At 40.3% G+C, this 24383-nt stretch overlaps 1 protein-coding gene across 5 annotated transcripts; it reads right to left on the bottom strand.

Moving 5' to 3' along the window:
• Positions 1-1485: 1485 nt before the first annotated feature.
• LOC113029924 (uncharacterized) lies at positions 1486-23825 on the bottom strand. Of its 5 annotated transcripts, XM_026180952.1 has the most exons (7): positions 23607-23825; positions 23447-23505; positions 9256-9459; positions 6200-6262; positions 5142-5205; positions 4460-4636; positions 1486-4375 (listed from the first exon to the last, which is right to left on the bottom strand). In XM_026180952.1, exons 3-7 carry the CDS (start codon positions 9443-9445, stop codon positions 2776-2778), a joined length of 2094 nt encoding a protein of 697 aa, XP_026036737.1. In that variant the 5' UTR covers positions 9446-9459; positions 23447-23505; positions 23607-23825; the 3' UTR covers positions 1486-2775. The 5 variants fall into 5 exon arrangements, with proteins under 5 accessions (XP_026036737.1, XP_026036738.1, XP_026036736.1 ...); XM_026180953.1 differs by lacking the exon at positions 23447-23505; XM_026180951.1 differs by lacking the exon at positions 23607-23825 and having other exon boundaries at positions 23447-23600.
• Between the last annotated feature and the right edge of the window lie 558 nt (positions 23826-24383).

The raw sequence follows: 24383 nt of genomic DNA, 5'->3' as shown, positions 1-24383 counted from the left end.
AGCAGACAGTTTGCTGCTCTGCTTTCCAATATTGTTTTTGCATCAGTTTAATGTTGAAAATAACATGTTTGATTTATGCATTTATTTACTGATGCATTCATATTTAAACGACAGAAAACTGAGCCATGGTGTGGGGTTAAAGAGGTTTGTATTTGCCAATGAAAGTGTCTAGCACCATCATAAAAGGCAAAGGTTCTTGAACAAAGTAACAGTGTGCAAGTCCTTATCGGGGCACTACTACTGACAGGGCACATACAGAAGAGTGTATATCATAAATGTTCTGCTGTCAAGGTAAAGTTCTTTGTTGTGCTGTCACCTACTCTCCTATGAATGACAGTTAGCAGTAATTTAGCACAAATATTAATTTGGGGGAAAGAAAATGGAATAATAGGACTGTTTGAACCAGCTTGCAACATTTGCACCTTTATATAGCATAGCATCAAACACAATTACAACTTAATGGAGAGCCAGCACATTAATAAATCTCCAGCTGCCCATGGAGTCATTATGGCTCCACAATCTAATGGATGTGTTGTAAAGAATTACTGTTTCAACCATCAGCTAGACCATCTTACATCTCAACAGCCCGCTGATCCACAGGTCATACTACAGCCATTAGTAAAAGGATATCACTTTATGTAAAAGTGATGGGCTCTGCTATCACCTCAGCTATAGCTAGCTTAGTGCTCATGTCCATGCACTAAATGTGAAAGAAATAACCTTCAAGTACATATCTTCTGCAGTTCAGCCAATAAACACACTTTTTTAATTCAAAGACGAAGCAAACCTAAGTTTCTGTAACACCGGGTGTTCAACATAAAATTACACCTGCAATACACAGGAACCATTCATTCAGGATCTAGTGTGGTCACTAGTGTTTTTAGGCCCATCATGATTAGATTTGCCAGCCATCGTATGAATATGCTCATCTTTGACTCGAGTTATTTAACAAACAACCATTTTGTGTTCATTTCTGTGTGGTATGAAATCTTGAAAGACAGTGAACACCATCTGTTCATGTTGAATATAAAAGCAAACTTAAAAATCACACAATTCAACACTCCTCAGGAGTTTCGTTAGCATGCTAAAGTCTGCTAATTACCCCTGAAGTCAAAGTACAGCTGAGGCTAATAGGAACATGATTTCTTTTAGCAGCTGTGGAATTAAAACCTACGGAGCCCCACAAGGGACAAAAAAATGACAATGAACTTTTGTGAGATCCAGAGTTACTTTTGCGAGATCTCGCAAAATAGGCCGCATCCTTCGCAGGTCGCATTTGAAGGCCGAGTCGGTGTATCCTTCGTGGTCCAAACTATCCCAGAATTCATAGCGCACCCCAGCCACTTCCAGTTTCCAACAATGGTGGCAGCTACTTAGTTTTAATATTACTCTTTCTGGGTCTCAAAATAAACTAAACTAAGATATTTTGAGGCAAGAATGTAGCTGTGTAAACTTCAAACATCTGCTCGGTTTATCAAGACATCACATATTTGCAAAAGCGCTCCGACGTTTTCGAAGACATCTGTTACCCACCGGCTTGAACCTGACTGCTAGGTGGAGGCTTACTAGAGCCGGGGGGAGGACCATACTCCCGGCACACTGTGCCTCGACCTCACGGTCAGCTTCGAGCTGGCGACCTCTGAAGGATGCGGCCTATTTCGCGAGATCTCGCAAAAGTTCATCTCCATTTTTTTTCTCCAATGTCCCTTGTGGGGCTCTGTAATAAACCAGCATGTGGGAAAGAATAATAATTTTGACGTGATCGTGGAGCTAGACAAAAAGTTATTGAGATGCATCTCGAGAAAAACTTGATGAAATGTCAAAAAATGTCAATGCAATCATTCTAAAAGATACAGAAATTCCATTCAAGATCACCAGAGGTATTGAGATTCATTCAGAATGAATGTCTGTAAAAAATTGACTCAATGACTGATCCATCCAATTTATATCTAAACAACTTTGTTGAAAAACACTTTGAGAGTTTTGAGGTAAAACTGGATGTTCTATGTCATCTTTTGTGAGATAAACAAAAGAACAAGGATCACTAAACATCAGTTTCATCGGGAAATTTGAAGTAATGTCAGTGGTTGATAAGGTAACATCACCTATAGTTGTGTTATTTTCTTGTAATCCTGTTTCAGCCACTTTAATTTCTCTTTACATTTCTTCACTATGAGGTGAGTATTTTTTTTAGAAAAACTAAATTGCATCTTTGCTGTCAGTTCTCTTCTTTCTGATTTGGTCCATTTTTAGGGCTCATGTTAAAACTGTTGTTTGTATGGTAATATTTTGCCAGATCTACATTCATGTGATTGACCAAACTGTATCTGGACAAATCACTGTATGTTTGCTTCACTTATGTCCTACTCTTACACACAGCCCAAAAACAGATCTAATAACTTGAATTTTTAGCTACGCAGTAAAAAGTTCCTCCATCGGTTCCCAGAACTTTGACAAAGCTCCGGCTGTGAGAAAGTGTGTAGAGCTTAGAGGATTCCCATCATTTGGGGATATTTGGTACTGAAGTGCTTAGTATGGACCAAAGTGTGAACTGAAGAGTGGTTATCCATTATATAAAGACAATTTGAAATTTGTGTGGATGGCTTTTCAATCAAGCATCCAGTCCAGTCCCCCTACAGTGTAACCAGTTAATAATTAAAAATATGCTCATGGTTATTTTATAAGAATGCCTTATTCTACTCAGTGGTGGCAACAGTCACTTTCTTTAGATCAGCACTGGACACTTAACTTTTCACCACTTTGTGACTTCAGCTGTCAGTCCTTTTCCATCTTCAGCTCCACTTCTTCCTCCATTAACTGTGCTCCTTCCACCTGCATCACCTTGCAGTCTCTAATATCTTCCATTTCCATCATGTCCTCCTTCTCTTGACTCAAAGACGGGATAACCTCTACACCAGAAGTTTTTCCGCTCTGGCTCTCAGGTTGTGTAGCACCTGGTACAAAATCTTCTCCTTCAGCTGATCTGATAACCCTCTTGTCTGTTTCAGCTCCAAGTTCATAATCGTCTTCTTTCTGGTCGTTAGTGGTTGACTTCTCTTCTTCCACCATTGTGACAACAGAGAACTCCCTCTGGCTGTCAGGACTGGCTTTAACAATGGTCACACTACTTATTCTGCCACCTTGAGGTGAGGAGGGAGACAGGCTAGAAGGTGACAAAGGTAAACTGCTTGATCTGTCTTTAAAAAGTTGTTCAGGTGAAGATGAAAGGGCAGAGCTTTTAGACTCCCCTGCTGCAACTGGTGACAGTTTATTTTTTTTTAGAATTCCAGGTCTCTTAAATTCTAATTTTTCTTCAGCTTTGGGCATTGTGGTGCCTTCAAGCTCTCTCTCCGGAGCCCGGGCTTGTGATGGACTATAAGTTTGTCTAAAGGATGAATAGGAAACAGGTGATTGGCTAGACATTTCTTGGTGAAGTGGGAGTTTCGGGCTTGGTGTGAGGACACGAGGAAGTTCTCCTTTTACAGCTTCTGGTGGCATATTTTTTGAGCCAACTTTGGGACTTGCTGCCCCTGCTAGGGGGGATGTAGGAGTTTTTAATGAAGAAACTGAAGATGGCGTCTTGATTGGGAAGGAAGATGAAGGGGATGAATCTAGGGTTAAACCTGGTTCCATATCTGAACCAGAGCTTAGGTCTTGAATAAGCTGAGAACCTGTCCTGGAACAGGCGTCAAGCTGACCAGTATGAGTGACAGAAGTGAAACCTGGAATTGATGTGGGCATAGGTACAATGGGTGTAGATGTCTGCAGTGGACCAAACTCATATGCCTCTTCAGGTTTTATCCACTGACCCTCAACATTTACTCCCTTCTCAGATGGAATAGGAAGAGAACTTGGGGCAGAAACAACTGTACTCCCGGATGAAGACTGGATCTTTTTACAAGGTTCAGGATTGAGCAGAGTTTTAATCTGGGAAGAAGGAGAATTAAGAGAACTTGATGTTTTGTTCTCCTGTTGTAGCTCAGTCTCAAGTATGGAATCAGATTTAGTGCCATGCTGAAGATCAACTTTAATGTTCTTAACAGGCACGGGCTCTTCCAGCACTACAGGTTGCTGCTGAACAGCAAATTTAACCCCTCCAATATCTTTGCCCGTCTCCTCCCCTACCTTCATACCTACAGGGTCACTGCCCCGCCTTAGCCCAAATATAGTCACGCTCTTTTTTCTTCTTCCCACATTTGCAGATACTCCACTGGCACTTTCTGAAGGTCGGCGGACTTCCTTAAACATGCTTCTCAGGTTGTATCCGCCATCTTTCCTATCATCGCTGTCTTGGGATTGGTCCAGCTGGTCCCCTGAAATGGCCAATGGACTTGGCCCACCATGAGACTTTTTATCAGTGTGTGTCACTCGGAACCTGAAAGGATTTCAATAAATTAATTACAAATCCTCTTATTTGTCACTACTTTATCCCTGTGTCTGTCCAGTTCTTCATTATTACCTGCCAACAGAGAAGACAGTCTGTTCCCCAGGTCGTTGCTTGGCACGTAGGGTTCTGCTTTGTCTGCGGCCTTTTTTAGATTTAATCTGGGCACAGAGGTGGCAGGAGTTGTGGTCGGTGCCTGAGTGAACTGTGTGGAGATGGGGAGGAATACCACCAATGGACTCCTTACGCAACCTGGCCATTAACATGAGCAAAGTTTTGAAATTAGATTAAATACCTTTCTACCTTAAATAGATCAGAATGTTTTATCCAGCTCAATCCCCTCAGTGACTTGATTTTACAAGAAACCTGAAGCTACCTTACAGTCTCTGGCTCTAAGATGTTAATGTCCAAATCAACCCCATATTTTGGAAAATGGGGAAAAAAGTGAAGTCCTAGAACATTTAGATCACACTTAGGCTACGTCCACACGTACACGGGTATTTTTGAAAACGAAAACGGAAAATCTCCGTTTGCAAAAATACCCGTGTACGTGTGGACGTAGCCTTAGATTATTAGAGTCTCAGTGACGTTCACATAGGCAGATTCTTGAAGAATGCCCAGATCATCCTTATGACTTGGTCATAAAATGTGATAAAATGTGTAATTCTTTAACGGTTAATGCAATAATTGTTAGAGGTCATATAAAAAAGTAAAGATTACCATGTAGTGTAACATAGCTTTAGCTGAATAAGCATACCTGGGGTCATGACGTACGCAGACTTTATGGTTTCCCAACATCTCATTGAAGGCTTCCATATTTGCTAGAGGACACAAATAAAAGAAGTAAATAGTAAATTAACAGGAATACAACTTCTACTGTTAGGTCCTGGGTCCGTGATCCAGTTTTATGTATCTGGACATTTTTGTTCCGGTTTATTTAATGCTCTAAAATGTAGTTTATGTTCCTGGCTTTGGTTCTTATTGTTGCGTTTCTGCCTTGTGTAGTATTTGCATCTGTTTGTCTTGTAGTTTTAAGGTTTCTGTTTCTATGCATGTTACATGTCACCCTTGTCATTTTACTCCCAGTCCTAGTGTCACATTCACGTGTTTCTGCGTCTTGGTGTTAGGTCCAGTTCCTGTTCCTGTCTCGTCAACCTGATTAGTGTCAGCTCTGTTCCCACCTGAAGCCTGTTCCCTCATTACCCATCCCATGACATTATGAAGGAACTGCCCACTCCCACCCATGAAATAGCCTTTAAGTCAATAGTCCAGTTACTTTTGGTCCCTTTAAAAAGAGCGAGGCACACGTCGAGGAGCTGAAACTCCTAAACCGGGGGTGCATCCCTACTCCAACACAGCTGAATCATATGGTTGGATTACCTCTTCAGCATGCCATCAAGTCTGACAAAGGCCTGATAACAAGCCAATCAAACGAGCCATTTGATTCAGGTGTGTTGGAACAAGGATGCATCTAAAAGCTGCAGGACAGTAGCTCTCGAGGACTGAAGTTGGACACCCCTGTCCTAAACCCTTCATCCAATTTGAATGTGGATACCCTTAAATGAAAGTTGAGAGTCTACATCAGGGGTCTTGAGGGCCGGTGTCCTGCAGCGTTTAGCTCTCACCCTGGGTCAGCACACCTGTATCAAATGAATAGTTCATTACCAGGCCTCTGGAGAACTTCAGACCCCTGGTCTACACATCATTTCCATGACCATTATATAACTATAATTGGAATATGTTATAGGTTTAGAATTTCCAAATTCCAACAAGAAATTAAAAAAATATTGAGAAAATATTGGTGGGTTCTGTCACCTTCATTTTGTATGATACATTTAAGGATCTGCTCCACCGTGTCCTGGTTCTCTTCATCCTCATCTGAAACACAGTAAAACAAACACATTCATCTTCTAGCTGATAAATTCCTTTTATTTTGTTCTTAAAACATAAGAGAGTGAAAGTCAAGATATGGGCCTGAATGCAGGACCTGGCAGAAGGTGGCAAGCAGACCAGCCAACCATCTCTGGAGCTCCACTATTCAGGTTTACTCTGCTGGCATTTGTCTGTACCAGGACAGCCACAAGGTAATGGGGCTATTTACTCAAAGCTGGGGATCTGGTGTGTGCCTATGAGAGCATGTCCACACACCAGTGGGCGTGGGTGCGGAACAAGTGGTGGTGGTCAGATTTCTAAAGTGTGCCGTAGTTCAGTCTGGAAGGTGCTCAGCTGATGTGTGTCATCAAAAGAAGACACTTCAGTGATTCTTAATGGCAGAAAGGCCATGTACTGTCAGGGAGAGACTCACCTACTCACTTCTGCTTTTCACAGTGCTGCAAGCAGCAATGCTAGCTGGCACTGTAAGCTAGAGGCACGTGATTCACATCACTTCAGTTTTATTTGCACACCGCTTATTGCAGTATAACGCAGGGAGTGTTCAAGGTCAGCTGATCCAGACCCAAAACGGAAAGCTTTAAGACTAATCTTAACATTTTTGTCAGAAGAGGGACCTGAAAGTTGAAGGCTCTGCCTCCCATCCTACTTTTTACCACAAGTAAAGTGCGCTCTAACGAGGTACTATGCTACACTGAGGTCTTTAAGATAACATGGAATTCATCCCAGAGGAAATGAAGGGAAGCCAGTAAAACTGCTCTCTTTCTAGTCCCTGTCTGCTCCCACTGCAGCATTTGGATCAACTGAAGGATTTTCTGGGAGTTTTTAGGTAATAATAATTATGATGAATTACAGTAGTCAAACTACAAGTAACAAATGCAAGTGGTAAATGAACTGGTTGTTATACAACGCTTTTCTATGCTTAACTGCTTTCTATCTAACATTCACACACATACTTCGATGGATCCATCGGCGAGCAACTTGTGTTCAGTATCTTGCCCAAGGATACTTGGCACACAGACTCGAGCAGCCAGGGATCAAACCGCCAACTTTCCGATTAGCGGATGGTCTGCTCTACTATCTGTTAAGCTACACAACTGGCATCTCAGCTTCACGCTAAGACCGAATGTTTCTCATTTTAAATTTACTGTCACGGGTCTGTGACTCAGTGTTTTGCGTTTGTTGATTAATTTATATTCTTCGATTATTGTTATTCAGGGTTTTGGATATTCCTTAAGTTGGCCTGTGTATAATCTCAGTCTCTGGGTTTTTCTCTCTGCCTGTTTCATGTTTCCTGTTTTATTTTGGGTCGAGTACAATAACCTCAGTTTTATCTGAATTAAGAAGCAGGAAATTAGAGGTCATCCAGGTCTTTGTCTCTTTGGTGTGTGTTATCTGAAGCTGGGTATCATCTGCATAGCAGTGAAAATGTCTGCTATGGTTTCTAATAGCAATGGGAACTATTTAGAATTCAACTTATTTTTAATTATGTAGCGCAAACTCAAAACAACAGTTGCATCAGTGCGCTTCATATTGCACGGTAAAGACCCTACAACAATACAAAGAAAGAGAAAACCCAACAACCCAAACAGTGGGAAGGAAAAACACCCGTTTAACAGGAAGAAACTTCCAGCAGAACCAGGCTCAGGGAGGGGCATCTATCTGCCACGACTGGTTGGGGTGGAGAGGAAGAAGAGACAAGAGATTAATGATAACAAATGACTACATGCAGAGAGGTGTATAAACACATTGTGGGTGGAAAAGGTGAATGAAAATCAAAATTTCCACAGAACCCTGTGGAACTTTATAATTCCAGCCTTATTGTGTTATGAAGACTCCCCGATTCCGTGAACCAATTGGAGTCTATTAGATAGTTATGTAATAGACTAGCTACTAACCAAACCACTGCAGTGCCTTAATATGTGCAGCACATACTATAATATCTGTAATAAAATATTGTGCTGGGGTCTAGCGCAGAGATGAGTCCCCCGCAGAGATCATAAGATCATCTGTAACCTTCACTAAAGCCGTTCCTGTGCTGTGAATTTGAAACCTGACTGAAAGTCTTCAAATGAACCTCTGCAGATGATCTGTTAGCTGGTTTACAACTACTCTTTCAAGAATCTTCTAGATAAAAGGAAGGTTGGAGATATGCCTACATTTAGCGAAGACAGCTGCGTCAAGCGATGGCTGTTTAAGTAACAGTTTAACTACTGCCAGCCTAAAGTCCTGTGGTACGTGTCGGTATTTGGTTCATTTATTAAGGAAAAGATTTTTGGAGGTTAACTCTGAACAACTGGAGCAAAAAATGTAAATAAATATCAATAGTATTGAAAGCAGCTGCAGGTAGTGATACAGCTGCGAGATGGTTATGAATGATCTTTTCTTTAACAATTAAAACATTCATGAAGGGAAAGCTTTGCTCAACAGAGCTCTGACTTTCAGCCCGGCTACAATCACTGATTACCAGTAAGATGTTCTAGTTTTACAAAGTATTTCTCCAGGCTAAATGATGATCTTTGAAATTAGCGAGACGCTATTTCCTCTCCAGCTTACGAGTCATCTGCTTTAACGTGCACATCTGTGACATGACAAGCACACGAGCACAGCCACTACGATAGATGTGTTAGCAAGCTAACAATAGCCCACTGTTTGTCATTGTTGTGGTTAAATAAATGAATGCAGCTTTAATCCTCTATTTATGTTACTAACAGACACTGTCACAAACAACAAAATGTTTCTGTTCGCTCTGTATTATTGTAGAGTCTTTATCTTACAATATAAAGCACCTTAATGCAACTGTTGCTGTGATTTCTTGCTATACAAATAAAATTGGATCATATACATTACTCATAGTACTCTAATAGTAATCTATTACAAATATATATGTAATTGTCACATGCACAATAATGCCAGTATGGCTAACTTAAACCTTATTTTACTTTCTGTCTTCCTTGATTAGCCTTTTCTCTCCAACCCACCATCTGCATTTTCTCCTAGCTTCTCCTCCTCCTCCTCATCCCCCACGTCGGTTCGACAGTGATAGCCCTTCTTCTTCAAGAGGTGGCAGATTAGGAAGCCCAGCAGTCCCGTAAGAAAGAAAAGGAAGACCACCAGAAACATTATGTAGGGTGGAGGCGTCCCTGCCCCCATGGCTTCTAATTCAGTCATAATGTGGCTTCAACCTGAAACAAAACAGAATCCATGTCATCCTTGAACTCCACTGTTGGGACAGTAATGATCTAAGCAGGAACATTTTTTCAGAGGCTGCAACATTAACATCAATATTAGGTTAAGAGGATAGAGAGACTCCTCTAGAGGAAGTGGACGTGAAACAGAGCAGGAAGAAATGTGTGTCATACTACGTGCATGCCTCATCTGTATTAGTTAATGCAAATGCCACACACACATCTACTGTTGTCTTATTATAGGCAGTTAGGCTGTGAAGGGTTGTTTTCTAACCTTTAGCATGACTACGCTTTAACAGGGTGTATGAGTTGTGAAAGTTACGTACGTGTTTTCTATCATAAACTAATTATTATTTAGTTGAAAGTTTTGTCATGGTCCTCCTGTGCGTCTCCACCATCTCTCTTTGTCTCTGCGTCTGATATTGTGCTTGTTGCTCTGTGTGTGGGTGTTTTTACCAGCCTCACAGAGGCGGGATCCTCCTGGAAGCTCCGCCCTCTGCACCTGAATCAATCAAGCACCTGTGGCTCAGCTGGCACTCAGCTGTTTGCTACTTAAGCTGGGACCTGACCTTCAGTCTTTGCCTGAGTGTTGTCTAACTGTAGTCGTCTGCACTGTGTCTCTCTGCAAGGCTCTGTTTCAGTTTACTGGCTAAAGAGTTTAATGCGTCTCTTCCTGTGGCAGGACGGCCCAGTGGAGTTTGGAGAAAGTGTTTGTTGCTTGGCGGATTCTCGAGAGACTCAGAGGATCGGGAACTCGGATTCACCGACCTTCCTTCCAGGGAATTTTGTACAAATAGGACGTTTGAACTGAGAACTTCAAAAAGACTTTGTATAGAGTACTGTCTGCACCAACACTGTAAATAATCTCAGTCCTGCATTTGAGTCTGGCCAGACAAACCGTGACAAATGTACCTTTATTTAAAACACCTGTTTGTCTAATTCAGAATAGTCTCAAGAATTATATATGTATCTTACATTAAACCTAATAATTATTCTATTAACACCAGTAATTGTAACACTCATATAATCTTTTTAGTGGTATTTTGGATTATATTACAGATTGCGTGAAGTTTTTTTAAACATACCAACAGAAAGCCATGGAGGCAGACATGATTAACAAAAAGATCCAAAGATGTATTTTGGATTGCATTAACCCCACAAACACAAAATCCAACTAAGCCCACAAAGGGAATCCAAAATCTCCTGGAAATAGGAGTAAGAACAGGAATCATGAGGGAAAGCAAGCAGGCTGATGACAACAAATCCCACACACGTGTTCATGTAGTTCCTGAAAAAATTCCAAATCATTGACATTTTCTTATGGTTAAAAAAAAGCTTATGTGTAGTAGATCTTAGACAAACACAGATCTGGAAAAAGGTGTCACCTGCAAACGTCTCAACCACTCAATCTTTTTCCTGCTCATTGTTTACCATACTCGTCTTATTCTTCATTTACTTTGCTTTGGTTATTGTAAAGTCTCTTAGGCTCTGCCCAGGCAACAGTTTCACCTACAAATACACATTATAGGTTCAGAACTCAGCTTTTTGTCTGTTAAGCAACAAATATTCCTGTAACAAATATTTCTTACCAGGTTCACTGCCTGCGTGGACACATCGGAACTTGTGAAAGTCTGCGATGTTACTAAAAAACAAGCTACTAAAAGAAACCAATAACAACAAAGCAAAAACGCTGTTCAGATTTAGCCGATAAACATTGTTTCCAATGAGTGTGGTGGATAAGAAACTATCATACAGCGTGTGCCCCTCCAGTCTGGCTTCCCTTTAGCCCCACCTTTTCTGTCTATCTCCAGAGAAGAGATGGGGGCGCAGGGCAACCACGTCCTTTTTATTCACAAAAAGAAATGTTACAAAATCTTTTACAAGTAAAGCTTTATGCCTGTAGTACAACTTGTGCTTTAATGTAGTGATACTACAAACTGTATCATAGAGAAAGGTTAGAGTCATGTATTTGTAGTATTACTGTGTATATGTACATTTTACATAACGTGATTATGAATAACATACTTGCATACATGTACTGTATGGTGTAACATATGACTGCTTATCAGTTTGGCCCTCCAGCTGGCTTATCAGCATCCAGTTACGCCCTTGCATGCATGCACGCGCACACACACACACACGCACACACACACACACATGCACACACACACACATGCACACACACACATACTGTATTAGCACTTGTTCCCTTTGAAAGTGTTTTTAAGCAGTGATAACAAATATCATTAGGATCATATTCAAAATAGAAAATCTTTGTGAATTGAATAGTTATGTGGCAATTATTCAAAATGTAAAGTTCACAGAGGAGGCAAAAATACACATCTTTACTTGAGTAGAAGTACAGATACCTGTGTTAAAAAATACTATGGTAAAAAAAATTTAAAAAGTACTGATTCAACTTTTTTACTCAAGTAAAAGTGAAAAAGTACTGTCTCTGAATGTACTCAAAGTAAAAAGCAGCTCTTTGAAGGATATTTCTACCAGCTACTTTTGTGGAAATCTCCTGGAACCTTGTGATATATTAATATAATAAACAAAATAATATTAATATATAACTTTATTTGTGTAGCTCAGTTCAAAAACACAGATATACAAAGTGCTTGACAGTTTAAATAAAAGCCACATGTTCCAACACAGAGACATGTGAACAGACAGGGTTACACATTCACTTTAACATTGGGTGGGATCGCCAGTAACAATTAGAAGACCTGATCAGAGACGTCACTGCAGTGATAAGGTTTCAGGAGTTCTGATATATAAGCAGGGTCCTGTTTATGAAGAGCTTCATATGGTAAAAGAGGGGGATTGTAAAGCTGATTCTATGCAGGACTCAGAGATGTGAAAAGCCAGCTATGATAATCATGGCAAAGGAAAGTGAAGGTGTTTACTAAAGGTTTCAGATGCCCGAATGACAGGAAAGATTTGCTTTGCAATGTTTCTGAGGTGGAGAAAGCCAGACTGGGTGAGCTTAGAAATCTCAGATTCAAAATTCAGTATTGGTGAAACATGATAACAAGGTTCTTAGCAAATGTTTTGATGTCGCTGGAAAGGGGGGCAATGTACTGACTGACCTCGTTAGAGAAAGCGTCGAACACGAGAACATCAGCTTTACTGACACTGAGATGGAGCAGAGGGAGGGGTTCGCTGAGGTATGAGAAGCTGCTGAGAAAAGTAAAGCTGTGTGTCGTCTACATAGCAAAGGTAAGAGTGTTAAGTGAATAGCCTGAGGGTTATATCCATCTCCCCCTCTCTCTCTGCAGATAAGTCAAGCAGGACTAAAATAAATGTTCATCTTCATCCAAGCAAATAGGTCATTTTTACTGAAGCTGTTTCCGTGGTGTGGCTTTGTCTGCAACCAGATTGGAGTTTACCAAACATACTGTTTACCTCAACTAGCTGAAGGAGCTAATGAGCCAAAATCCGTCAGGAAAATCAGACTCAGACAACAGAACTGAATGAGAGACCTGGGTTGAAAGGGCACCGACCTGAACAATGACCTGATCCTATCGATCTTCCCAGTAAAGTCTTTGCAGTCATTAGAAGCTGTGCGTGGAAGGCCACAAACTGAGGAGTGTGGATTGTGTTTATCACCACTGATCAAACTAAAAAAATGAGATGTTGTTGGTTCTTTAATGAGCTGAGTGTGGTTAGGAACTCCCTCATGTGGAAGTTAGAAAGAGTTATAACTGCAGACACACTTCAGAGGCAGAAGCTTACACAGCACTGTTAGGTATTTTAGTACCATGGGAGCATTTACTGGATATTGTTTTATAGTGACATTATGCAGGAAAACTCTGTCATTCAATAAGGCCCCTTTTGTTTTAGTTATTTTTCTCTTTGACCCAAGAATTGATGTGTGAGAATCACAGGCTGGTACAAGGTTGAAATACCACAGAGATCACTCCCTCAGCTACATTAGTTTCTTAATCTTTTAGATGCCTGTTGAAGGCCAAATGGTTTGTTTCAGATTTCACTAATGTAAGAACTCTTCGTTTTGTGCCTTGAAAATATGTCGCTGAGATAATCACAATTGTAGCTGAACTAATAAACTACACAAAGGATGCTTCTTCACCCAAGGGCAGGAAGACGCTGCCTTATCTTGGTCTGTACTGGTTTAAACTGATAATCTGCTGTCTCATGAATTTTACCCTCTATATAAACTGTTGTACTTGTGAATAAAGTTGAGTCAATTTGGGAAGACAATCTAAAGCAGTCTCTGTTTTCTTGTTCTCCCAAGCTGCTCCCGAGCTCGTACTAACACGCTGAATGGCATGCTTGAATATTACTTGAGAATATATTTGACTGTGTTACAGACTAAGGGACATTCTCTGCTGATAGGTGAAGGTACATTCTCTGCTGATAGACGTCCACGCCTCGGAGGAAGCCGATCCACGGAGTAGGCCCTGGAAACAGTTTCCTTCAAGCACAGTCATTAGATTATTATTAAAAATGGTCAATATGAGACATTTCCATCTGCTTTTTTTATTGATAAGCATCATGATTTTAAAAAAGGACACTTATTTGTACTTGTTGCAGAGACTGGGCCTCCCTTTGGATTCTGCTTTTTAATTCATTACCTGCGCTCTGACTGTTAAATGCCACCAGGATTGCAGCTGAAAGAATATTAACTAAAACTGTCTTAAATATTTAATTATAGTCCTGCAGGATGTTGTCCTACTGATAGAGTTGGACAAAATCTGTTAAGTACTTTTCTCTGACTTTCCTTCCTTGAATACTCATGCAGTGCTTTTAATACTAGACTTTTGTGCAGTACTGTTCATTCATAGTTATAAAAGGTCAGAGGGGAACCCGCATGCTAACTTAGCGAGCTGATAAGCAGCTTTGCTCTTTCTAATTCCCAGATAATTGAAAGATAAAGAATTTAATAAACAAAAAATGCAAAACAAACAACACCGTATTCATTTTGTAACCTTTTGACCTTTTTATTTTTATAAGTTACATTCTTGGCGTGAGCGTTTCGAGTGCATACTACCAGAACTGTCATCAGGGATGATTTGCCTTTGCTGTATTTAACATTTGATTTAATACTGTATTTAACTGAAAGACTTACTCCTCAGTGTTGCACTTCTCTGTCTACAGGCTGTATTCTCAGAGATTTTCTTCCCTCTTCCTCCTACTTTCCAGTCCCAGCCTCTCTTCCTTTCCTTTTTATGGAATTCTGTTTAACGTCTGTTTTTCAGAGTGAATACTCCAGGGGCTAAAGGGAACCCCAAGAGGAGTAATGTCTCATAGTTTGTTTGCTTTTCTAACTGAACTGTTCGTTGATTTGGCTGTTGTTCTCATGTAGAAGAACGTGCACTAGAGATGCATTTTTATAGCAGTCTACGATGAAGCATTTACACACAAAACTAGAAACGGATTGGAAATACTTGTGCACTCACTCTGAAATCTTGGGGGGAGACATATTTAGCCTCACTTGGTTTTCTGCAGACAGCTAGACCTTCACCTGCTCCCAGTTATATTGTTGCAGCCTTGATTGCCACGGCTTCAGTGCTGACTCACTCGTCACATGGCCTTCGTGGATGACAGACGCCTATTCGGTTGTTTTTTCTGAAGTTTCGACGACTTTTTCTCTATGAAATGTTTTGTGAGGAATTTTTCATAATCAGAGTGGAGCATCTGAGCACAGAGGAAATTAGCTTGTAAATTTAGGATTTCACATTATGCTCATTTTGGAGTATAATCGACATCTCAAAGGACTCGAATATCCAACTTGTAAATGCAACACCCAGCATTTCATCTAACTTCACAGTAAAAACACTTTCTGTCATATACAAAAGCAAATGTCATTCCAAAGACATTCAGCGAGCGCCTCCTACCCGACTCCCACTGAATCAGCTGATTTTTTTAATGATAACTTAAACATATCTGATGCAGCCATGAAAAGGATTTGCCCTTTTCTTGTATGAAACCTTGTACATAGCTAGCTACATACTTTCATCATTTTTAATCTCTCATAACTTCTTAAGTAGAAGACTTACACATCATAAAGCCAATCTCTCTTTTGGCTTTAGCAAGAACGAGCACTCAAAGGACATTTTTAAAAACCCAATAAAACACATTACAAATGCTGTAATAGTTTTGATCAGCTGTCTATACCACATGGTGATATGACCCTTTAAATATACAGAAAAAGACTATTCAATTTTCCTCAAATAAACGATCGAAAACAGATCCTGTCAGGATTCACACGGACAAAACCAGACACAAATCCATCCAGGATCACAAAAGCAGTTTTGCTGTGATACATCTCATAAGAATGATGCTCAAGGTCAGTCATGGAAAACAGGCCTTCATTTCTGGCACTTGCAGTGGATGCAACGTTTGTTTCCCCGTAGATTTAAACAGAGCTTAAATTTGTTTGAAAACCTTGTATACCCGTCTCCTGTACGTAGACGTTACAAGGGATCAAAACTTCAGTCAAAAGAACACAGTTGTAAGGCCCTGTAACTAGGATCATTTTAATGGATAAGTGGAATGGAAATTGCACAATAATGTTACGTTATTGTACAAAAACCCATCAGGTGAAACTCTCAGAATGACGGAGACACATTATCACACTAACAGTCTCCTCTCTCTCGCTCTCCCATCTTAAAGAACCAAAGAGCTCAGAGAAGCAGAGAGATGACTCAGCATCCTCATGACCTCAATAGTATCTCTTCCCTGTTTGTTTCACGATATGCTTGCAACGCTGCCTTACGTCAAAGAACGCTGACATCAAGATCTATAACAATTTGCATGTGCTACATCAGAGAGGGAGGAGAACGTTCTAGACCACTCTGTTGGTAGTTTAATATTAACTTTATTCTATTTCTATAATTAGCTTTTAAAATGTCCATGGATATGAAAACTGAGTGGCAAGGACTCATTTTACACAGTAAAACTCCCAACGTGTTTAAACTGGTTAACATGAAAGTACTGCTAGTGATAATACAACTGGTCAGATGGGAACACGTTTACATCATTCTTGCTTCTCCATGATGTCTTTTATTGTCTGCATTTAACAGTGTTATTACCTGAGATAACTCTGGTCCCACCGTACATATTTAGATGAACTTCTTTCTAACTGGACCAGGCTTTAAGTCACTGCAGCACTAGCTGCACTTTTCAGCCATAGATGTTATCTCAGTCTTTTATATACAGTCTTTGTTTCCAATATTTTCACACTTTCGAGTATAAAGGGATGATGGAACACTGTGTTGCATGAGCCCGTGCATAATTCGCCTCCGTGGTGGGAGGAATGCATCACACCATTTCTTCAGATTTGTCAGCAGCTGTACTCATGCTGGCGAGGCTCTTTTTTAACTTACGTCAAAGGTTTTGTAGTGGATTCAGATACAATACGTTGGGAGGGCCCTGAAGTCCACATATTTTCCTCTTGAGCTTGTGAAAATATAATAACTTTGCCTTGTGGCATGAAATAGCAGCTGATGTTAAACTGTCGCCACAAAGTAGCGAACATGGTCAGCAGTACTTAATGTGGTTGCAGCATTAAGACCATGACAAACAAAACACTATTCCACATATCATTACGATGAGCAACGAGTACTCGGCAGGTTAGGCAGTGGGTCCATGCTGTTGCCCCCCATCTGCAATCTCAACAGAAACTGCAATAGCCAATGAGCAGTCATACCTGCCCCCCTTCATCACATCGGTTTGGTTTTTCTAAACCAAGACAACAATATGAACACACTCATCTCTAGGCATTTCCTAGTTAGTTAGTTAGCTAGGACTAATTAGGCAATACTTAGCTGTATATAGTTAGACAACAAAGCCCATTAGTTTTGGCTGGAAGCATGCACTTAGTATTGTTAGGTATTTTAGTACCATGGGAGCATTTACTGGATATTGTTTTATAGTGACATTATACAGGAAAACTCTGTCATTCAATAAGGCCCCTTTGTTTTAGTTATTTTTCTCTTTGACCCAAGAATTGATGTGTGAGAATCACAGGCTGGTACAAGGTTGAAATACCACAGAGATCACTCCCTCAGCTACATTAGTTTCTTAATCTTTTAGATGCCTGTTGAAGGCCAAATGGTTTGTTTCAGATTTCACTAATGAAAGAACTCTTCGTTTTGTGCCTTGAAAATATGTCGCTGAGATAATCACAATTGTATCTGAACTGATACACTACACAAAGGATGCTTCTTCACCCAAGGGCAGGAAGACGCTGCCTTATCTTGGTCTGTACTGGTTTAAACTGATAATCTGCTGTCTCATGAATTTTACCCTCTATATAAACTGTTGTACTTGTGAATAAAGTTGAGTCAATTTGGGAAGACAATCTAAAGCAGTCTCTGTTTTCTTGTTCTCCCAAGCTGCTCCCGAGCTCGTACTAACACGCTGAATGGCATGCTTGAATATTACTTGAGAATATATTTGACTGTGTTACAGACTAAGGGACATTCTCTGCTGATAGGTGAAGGTACATTCTCTGCTGATAGACGTCCACGCCTCGGAGGAAGCCGATCCACGGAGTAGGCCCTGGAAACAGTTTCCTTCAAGCACAGTCATTAGATTATTATTAAAAATGGTCAATATGAGACATTTCCATCTGCTTTTTTTATTGATAAGCATCATGATTTTAAAAAAGGACACTTATTTGTACTTGTTGCAGAGACTGGGCCTCCCTTTGGATTCTGCTTTTTAATTCATTACCTGCGCTCTGACTGTTAAATGCCACCAGGATTGCAGCTGAAAGAATATTAACTAAAACTGTCTTAAATATTTAATTATAGTCCTGCAGGATGTTGTCCTACTGATAGAGTTGGACAAAATCTGTTAAGTACTTTTCTCTGACTTTCCTTCCTTGAATACTCATGCAGTGCTTTTAATACTAGACTTTTGTGCAGTACTGTTCATTCATAGTTATAAAAGGTCAGAGGGGAACCCGCATGCTAACTTAGCGAGCTGATAAGCAGCTTTGCTCTTTCTAATTCCCAGATAATTGAAAGATAAAGAATTTAATAAACAAAAAATGCAAAACAAACAACACCGTATTCATTTTGTAACCTTTTGACCTTTTTATTTTTATAAGTTACATTCTTGGCGTGAGCGTTTCGAGTGCATACTACCAGAACTGTCATCAGGGATGATTTGCCTTTGCTGTATTTAACATTTGATTTAATACTGTATTTAACTGAAAGACTTACTCCTCAGTGTTGCACTTCTCTGTCTACAGGCTGTATTCTCAGAGATTTTCTTCCCTCTTCCTCCTACTTTCCAGTCCCAGCCTCTCTTCCTTTCCTTTTTATGGAATTCTGTTTAACGTCTGTTTTTCAGAGTGAATACTCCAGGGGCTAAAGGGAACCCCAAGAGGAGTAATGTCTCATAGTTTGTTTGCTTTTCTAACTGAACTGTTCGTTGATTTGGCTGTTGTTCTCATGTAGAAGAACGTGCACTAGAGATGCATTTTTATAGCAGTCTACGATGAAGCATTTACACACAAAACTAGAAACGGATTGGAAATACTTGTGCACTCACTCTGAAATCTTGGGGGGAGACATATTTAGCCTCACTTGGTTTTCTGCAGACAGCTAGACCTTCACCTGCTCCCAGTTATATTGTTGCAGCCTTGATTGCCACGGCTTCAGTGCTGACTCACTCGTCACATGGCCTTCGTGGATGACAGACGCCTATTCGGTTGTTTTTTCTGAAGTTTCGACGACTTTTTCTCTATGAAATGTTTTGTGAGGAATTTTTCATAATCAGAGTGGAGCATCTGAGCACAGAGGAAATTAGCTTGTAAATTTAGGATTTCACATTATGCTCATTTTGGAGTATAATCGACATCTCAAAGGACTCGAATATCCAACTTGTAAATGCAACACCCAGCATTTCATCTAACTTCACAGTAAAAACACTTTCTGTCATATACAAAAGCAAATGTCATTCCAAAGACATTCAGCGAGCGCCTCCTACCCGACTCCCACTGAATCAGCTGATTTTTTTAATGATAACTTAAACATATCTGATGCAGCCATGAAAAGGATTTGCCCTTTTCTTGTATGAAACCTTGTACATAGCTAGCTACATACTTTCATCATTTTTAATCTCTCATAACTTCTTAAGTAGAAGACTTACACATCATAAAGCCAATCTCTCTTTTGGCTTTAGCAAGAACGAGCACTCAAAGGACATTTTTAAAAACCCAATAAAACACATTACAAATGCTGTAATAGTTTTGATCAGCTGTCTATACCACATGGTGATATGACCCTTTAAATATACAGAAAAAGACTATTCAATTTTCCTCAAATAAACGATCGAAAACAGATCCTGTCAGGATTCACACGGACAAAACCAGACACAAATCCATCCAGGATCACAAAAGCAGTTTTGCTGTGATACATCTCATAAGAATGATGCTCAAGGTCAGTCATGGAAAACAGGCCTTCATTTCTGGCACTTGCAGTGGATGCAACGTTTGTTTCCCCGTAGATTTAAACAGAGCTTAAATTTGTTTGAAAACCTTGTATACCCGTCTCCTGTACGTAGACGTTACAAGGGATCAAAACTTCAGTCAAAAGAACACAGTTGTAAGGCCCTGTAACTAGGATCATTTTAATGGATAAGTGGAATGGAAATTGCACAATAATGTTACGTTATTGTACAAAAACCCATCAGGTGAAACTCTCAGAATGACGGAGACACATTATCACACTAACAGTCTCCTCTCTCTCGCTCTCCCATCTTAAAGAACCAAAGAGCTCAGAGAAGCAGAGAGATGACTCAGCATCCTCATGACCTCAATAGTATCTCTTCCCTGTTTGTTTCACGATATGCTTGCAACGCTGCCTTACGTCAAAGAACGCTGACATCAAGATCTATAACAATTTGCATGTGCTACATCAGAGAGGGAGGAGAACGTTCTAGACCACTCTGTTGGTAGTTTAATATTAACTTTATTCTATTTCTATAATTAGCTTTTAAAATGTCCATGGATATGAAAACTGAGTGGCAAGGACTCATTTTACACAGTAAAACTCCCAACGTGTTTAAACTGGTTAACATGAAAGTACTGCTAGTGATAATACAACTGGTCAGATGGGAACACGTTTACATCATTCTTGCTTCTCCATGATGTCTTTTATTGTCTGCATTTAACAGTGTTATTACCTGAGATAACTCTGGTCCCACCGTACATATTTAGATGAACTTCTTTCTAACTGGACCAGGCTTTAAGTCACTGCAGCACTAGCTGCACTTTTCAGCCATAGATGTTATCTCAGTCTTTTATATACAGTCTTTGTTTCCAATATTTTCACACTTTCGAGTATAAAGGGATGATGGAACACTGTGTTGCATGAGCCCGTGCATAATTCGCCTCCGTGGTGGGAGGAATGCATCACACCATTTCTTCAGATTTGTCAGCAGCTGTACTCATGCTGGCGAGGCTCTTTTTTAACTTACGTCAAAGGTTTTGTAGTGGATTCAGATACAATACGTTGGGAGGGCCCTGAAGTCCACATATTTTCCTCTTGAGCTTGTGAAAATATAATAACTTTGCCTTGTGGCATGAAATAGCAGCTGATGTTAAACTGTCGCCACAAAGTAGCGAACATGGTCAGCAGTACTTAATGTGGTTGCAGCATTAAGACCATGACAAACAAAACACTATTCCACATATCATTACGATGAGCAACGAGTACTCGGCAGGTTAGGCAGTGGGTCCATGCTGTTGCCCCCCATCTGCAATCTCAACAGAAACTGCAATAGCCAATGAGCAGTCATACCTGCCCCCCTTCATCACATCGGTTTGGTTTTTCTAAACCAAGACAACAATATGAACACACTCATCTCTAGGCATTTCCTAGTTAGTTAGTTAGCTAGGACTAATTAGGCAATACTTAGCTGTATATAGTTAGACAACAAAGCCCATTAGTTTTGGCTGGAAGCATGCACTTAGTATTGTTAGGTTTTTTTAGCACCATGGGAGCATTTACTGGATATTGTTTTATAGTGACATTATACAGGAAAACTCTGTCATTCAATAAGGCCCCTTTGTTTTAGTTATTTTTCTCTTTGACCCAAGAATTGATGTGTGAGAATCACAGGCTGGTACAAGGTTGAAATACCACAGAGATCACTCCCTCAGCTACATTAGTTTCTTAATCTTTTAGATGCCTGTTGAAGGCCAAATGGTTTGTTTCAGATTTCACTAATGTAAGAACTCTTTGTTTTGTGCCTTGAAAATATGTCGCTGAGATAATCACAATTGTATCTGAACTGATACACTACACAAAGGATGCTTCTTCACCCAAGGGCAGGAAGACGCTGCCTTATCTTGGTCTGTACTGGTTTAAACTGATAATCTGCTGTCTCATGAATTTTACCCTCTATATAAACTGTTGTACTTGTGAATAAAGTTGAGTCACTTTGGGAAGACAATCTAAAGCAGTCTCTGTTTTCTTGTTCTCCCAAGCTGCTCCCGAGCTCGTACTAACACGCTGAATGGCATGCTTGAATATTACTTGAGAATATATTTGACTGTGTTACAGACTAAGGGACATTCTCTGCTGATAGGTGAAGGTACATTCTCTGCTGATAGACGTCCACGCCTCGGAGGAAGCCGATCCACGGATTAGGCCTTGGAAACCGTTTCCTTCAAGTATCATCATACTGCCATCATAATAAGCTGTAACAACACTGTAAACTAGTAGCACAATTTCAAGTGTTTATGTTCATCTTAACCACAGACTGTACGTAAAGGTTGGACACAGCCCAATGCATTTGGTTAGTATTTTATGACCAGCTGCCATCTTGGTACACTATATTGCCAAAAGTATTCACTCATTCATCCAAATGCTCATTCCTTCCATTGCCACATGTGTATAAAATCAAGCACCCAGGCATGCAGACTGCAGACTGGGTCCCTGTCAGGGACTAAGACTGCATAGAGCCGCTGAACCCAAGCCTTACATCACCAAACACAATGCAAAGTGTGGATGTAGTGGTGTAAAGCACGCTGCCACTGACTCTAGAGCAGTGGAAACACGTCCTCTGAAGTGACAAATCACGCTTCTTGCTGGAGTGAATGAGACAAAAAACTAACCTGGAGAGTGTTTGTTTATGTCACTGGGGATGTTTGAACTGATTTTTTTATTCATTCATGTGGTTATTTATTCTTTGGACCTTCTGTTGTTTTTATATTTTCATTTCACACCCAGTTATGAACAGCACATGGCAGTCATTTCTTTAAGTGGCTGAAATCATTCATATAGTTCTGTATATACAGCTTGAATCATATCAGCATGAGTGCAATCTGATAAATATTTGACCAGCTTCCTGTGGGGGGGGCTGCGAGGAGAGGAAAACCATTCCAGGGACGAGGGATTTTTATTATTATTCTGGGCCAGAAAATCATTAATCGTATCTTAAGGTCATTAAAGACCCGCTGGAGCTTACCTCTTAGCATCAAACACACCGACTTGCTTTTAGCACCGATGATAGATTACGACATCGCTCTCTGATTGTAGAGTGATCCAAGAGAATCACCAAACATAATTGGGAAATGTTAAACTTTTATACGTTTTTTTTAAACCCTGCAAATATTTCATTGAATCAAAGACAACTGCCTTCTCAATCGGGTCACACGGGATCCATATTCCCGTTTCCGAAATGTACTGGCAGCCTGAGAATCGTCCCTGTTTTGTGAAGATTTCTAAAGTAAATGTAACACTAAGATTGGACGAATTAGTGAATCAACGTCAGCCGAATTCACAAGTGCTGCCCATATATTCCTAAAATGCCGAGCACTCTATTTTATTCGATAAATGTGCCGTCTGAAACGGCACAAAACTTTAAATCCTGGCGACTCGTAATAGAGTTTGGCGCGTAATTTTTCTTAGCCTCGAAAGGCTACAGTACTGCGTGTTTCGGGTCTGTGGTCTATGCCATCATCTACCATAGCGCTGATTCACTCCATTATTCAGCTCACCTTGTCAACAGCAGCAAAAGCCCACCAGCATCTTCGTCACTGTGCTCACATTCCGATACCTGAGAGGACAGCGGTCCCCCACACCCAGCGTGAGAACGTCTCCTGAAGGTTAAATACGAGGCAGTACCACAACACAGACACACCTAGCTCGGATCCTCACCTTCAGCCAGGCAGGCTGGGACACAGCCTGGTCCTCTCACACTCAGTGTACCTGCCGGTTTTGATAACGTCCCATACTGCAGCCTTCTCTCCGTGTCCTCTGGCCCGAAGGGGACGATGAGGTTTGCTGTCAGCTGAGGAGAGCAGGATGACAGGAAGCTCGGAGGCATGTGTGCTCCATAGGCAGCTAGTGCTGCAACTTTGAATTTAACCTTTGTGTCTCCACACAGTCAGCTAAGCTGCAGGCTGACTCTTTATGTTTCTCTTTCTGCTCGTTTAAAGATGTTGTCAGGTGGGGACATGAATATTTGATTTTTCAAAGCCATTTTTCTGATAGACGTTTATTATAGACGTGACTGTTAAAAGAATAAACTAAAAAAAAGTCGCAGGCTTTAAGTAAAATAAAATGCACATGTTTTTTGGGCCAGTGGCCAGCCATTGATCAGAACAGATAACAGCAGCATCTCTGGGGATGTGAGGACTGAGGAGTTATATCTACAATCTTTGTTTATTGTCCAGCTGGATCAGCTCACCATGCCTTCTTGTTTTCTATTGTATGGTATTCTTCTCATTAGTGCTTTTTAAAATAGACCTAATATGCTTTGTTTGTTGTCATATACAGTGGTATTTGTTATAAGGAACCCCATTAGCTTCCACAACAGTGGTTGCTTCCTTTTTTCTGTACAGAAATCTAAACCAAAGCTACAAAGTTTGAAGATTCATTTTCTGATCTTCTATGTTTGATCATTTAAATATTAATCATATTTGCTATTTAATT

This window comes from Astatotilapia calliptera, chromosome 2, assembly GCF_900246225.1.
Source record: "Astatotilapia calliptera chromosome 2, fAstCal1.2, whole genome shotgun sequence".
In the NCBI taxonomy this organism is placed as follows: domain Eukaryota; kingdom Metazoa; phylum Chordata; class Actinopteri; order Cichliformes; family Cichlidae; genus Astatotilapia; species Astatotilapia calliptera.
Note: the sequence above shows the minus strand (reverse complement) of the source record. Positions and strands in the feature narration are given on the sequence as shown.

Coding starts and splice junctions, on each gene's coding strand:
- LOC113029924 (XM_026180952.1), bottom strand. CDS start 9,445: ATGACTGAATTAGAAGCCATGGGGGCAGGGACGCCTCCACCCTACATA. Junction 6,263..9,255: donor GCTAGGAGAAAATGCAGATG/GTGGGTTGGAGA, acceptor ACTGTGTTTCAG/ATGAGGATGAAGAGAACCAG. Junction 4,376..4,459: donor ACTGTCTTCTCTGTTGGCAG/GTAATAATGAAG, acceptor AAATCCTTTCAG/GTTCCGAGTGACACACACTG.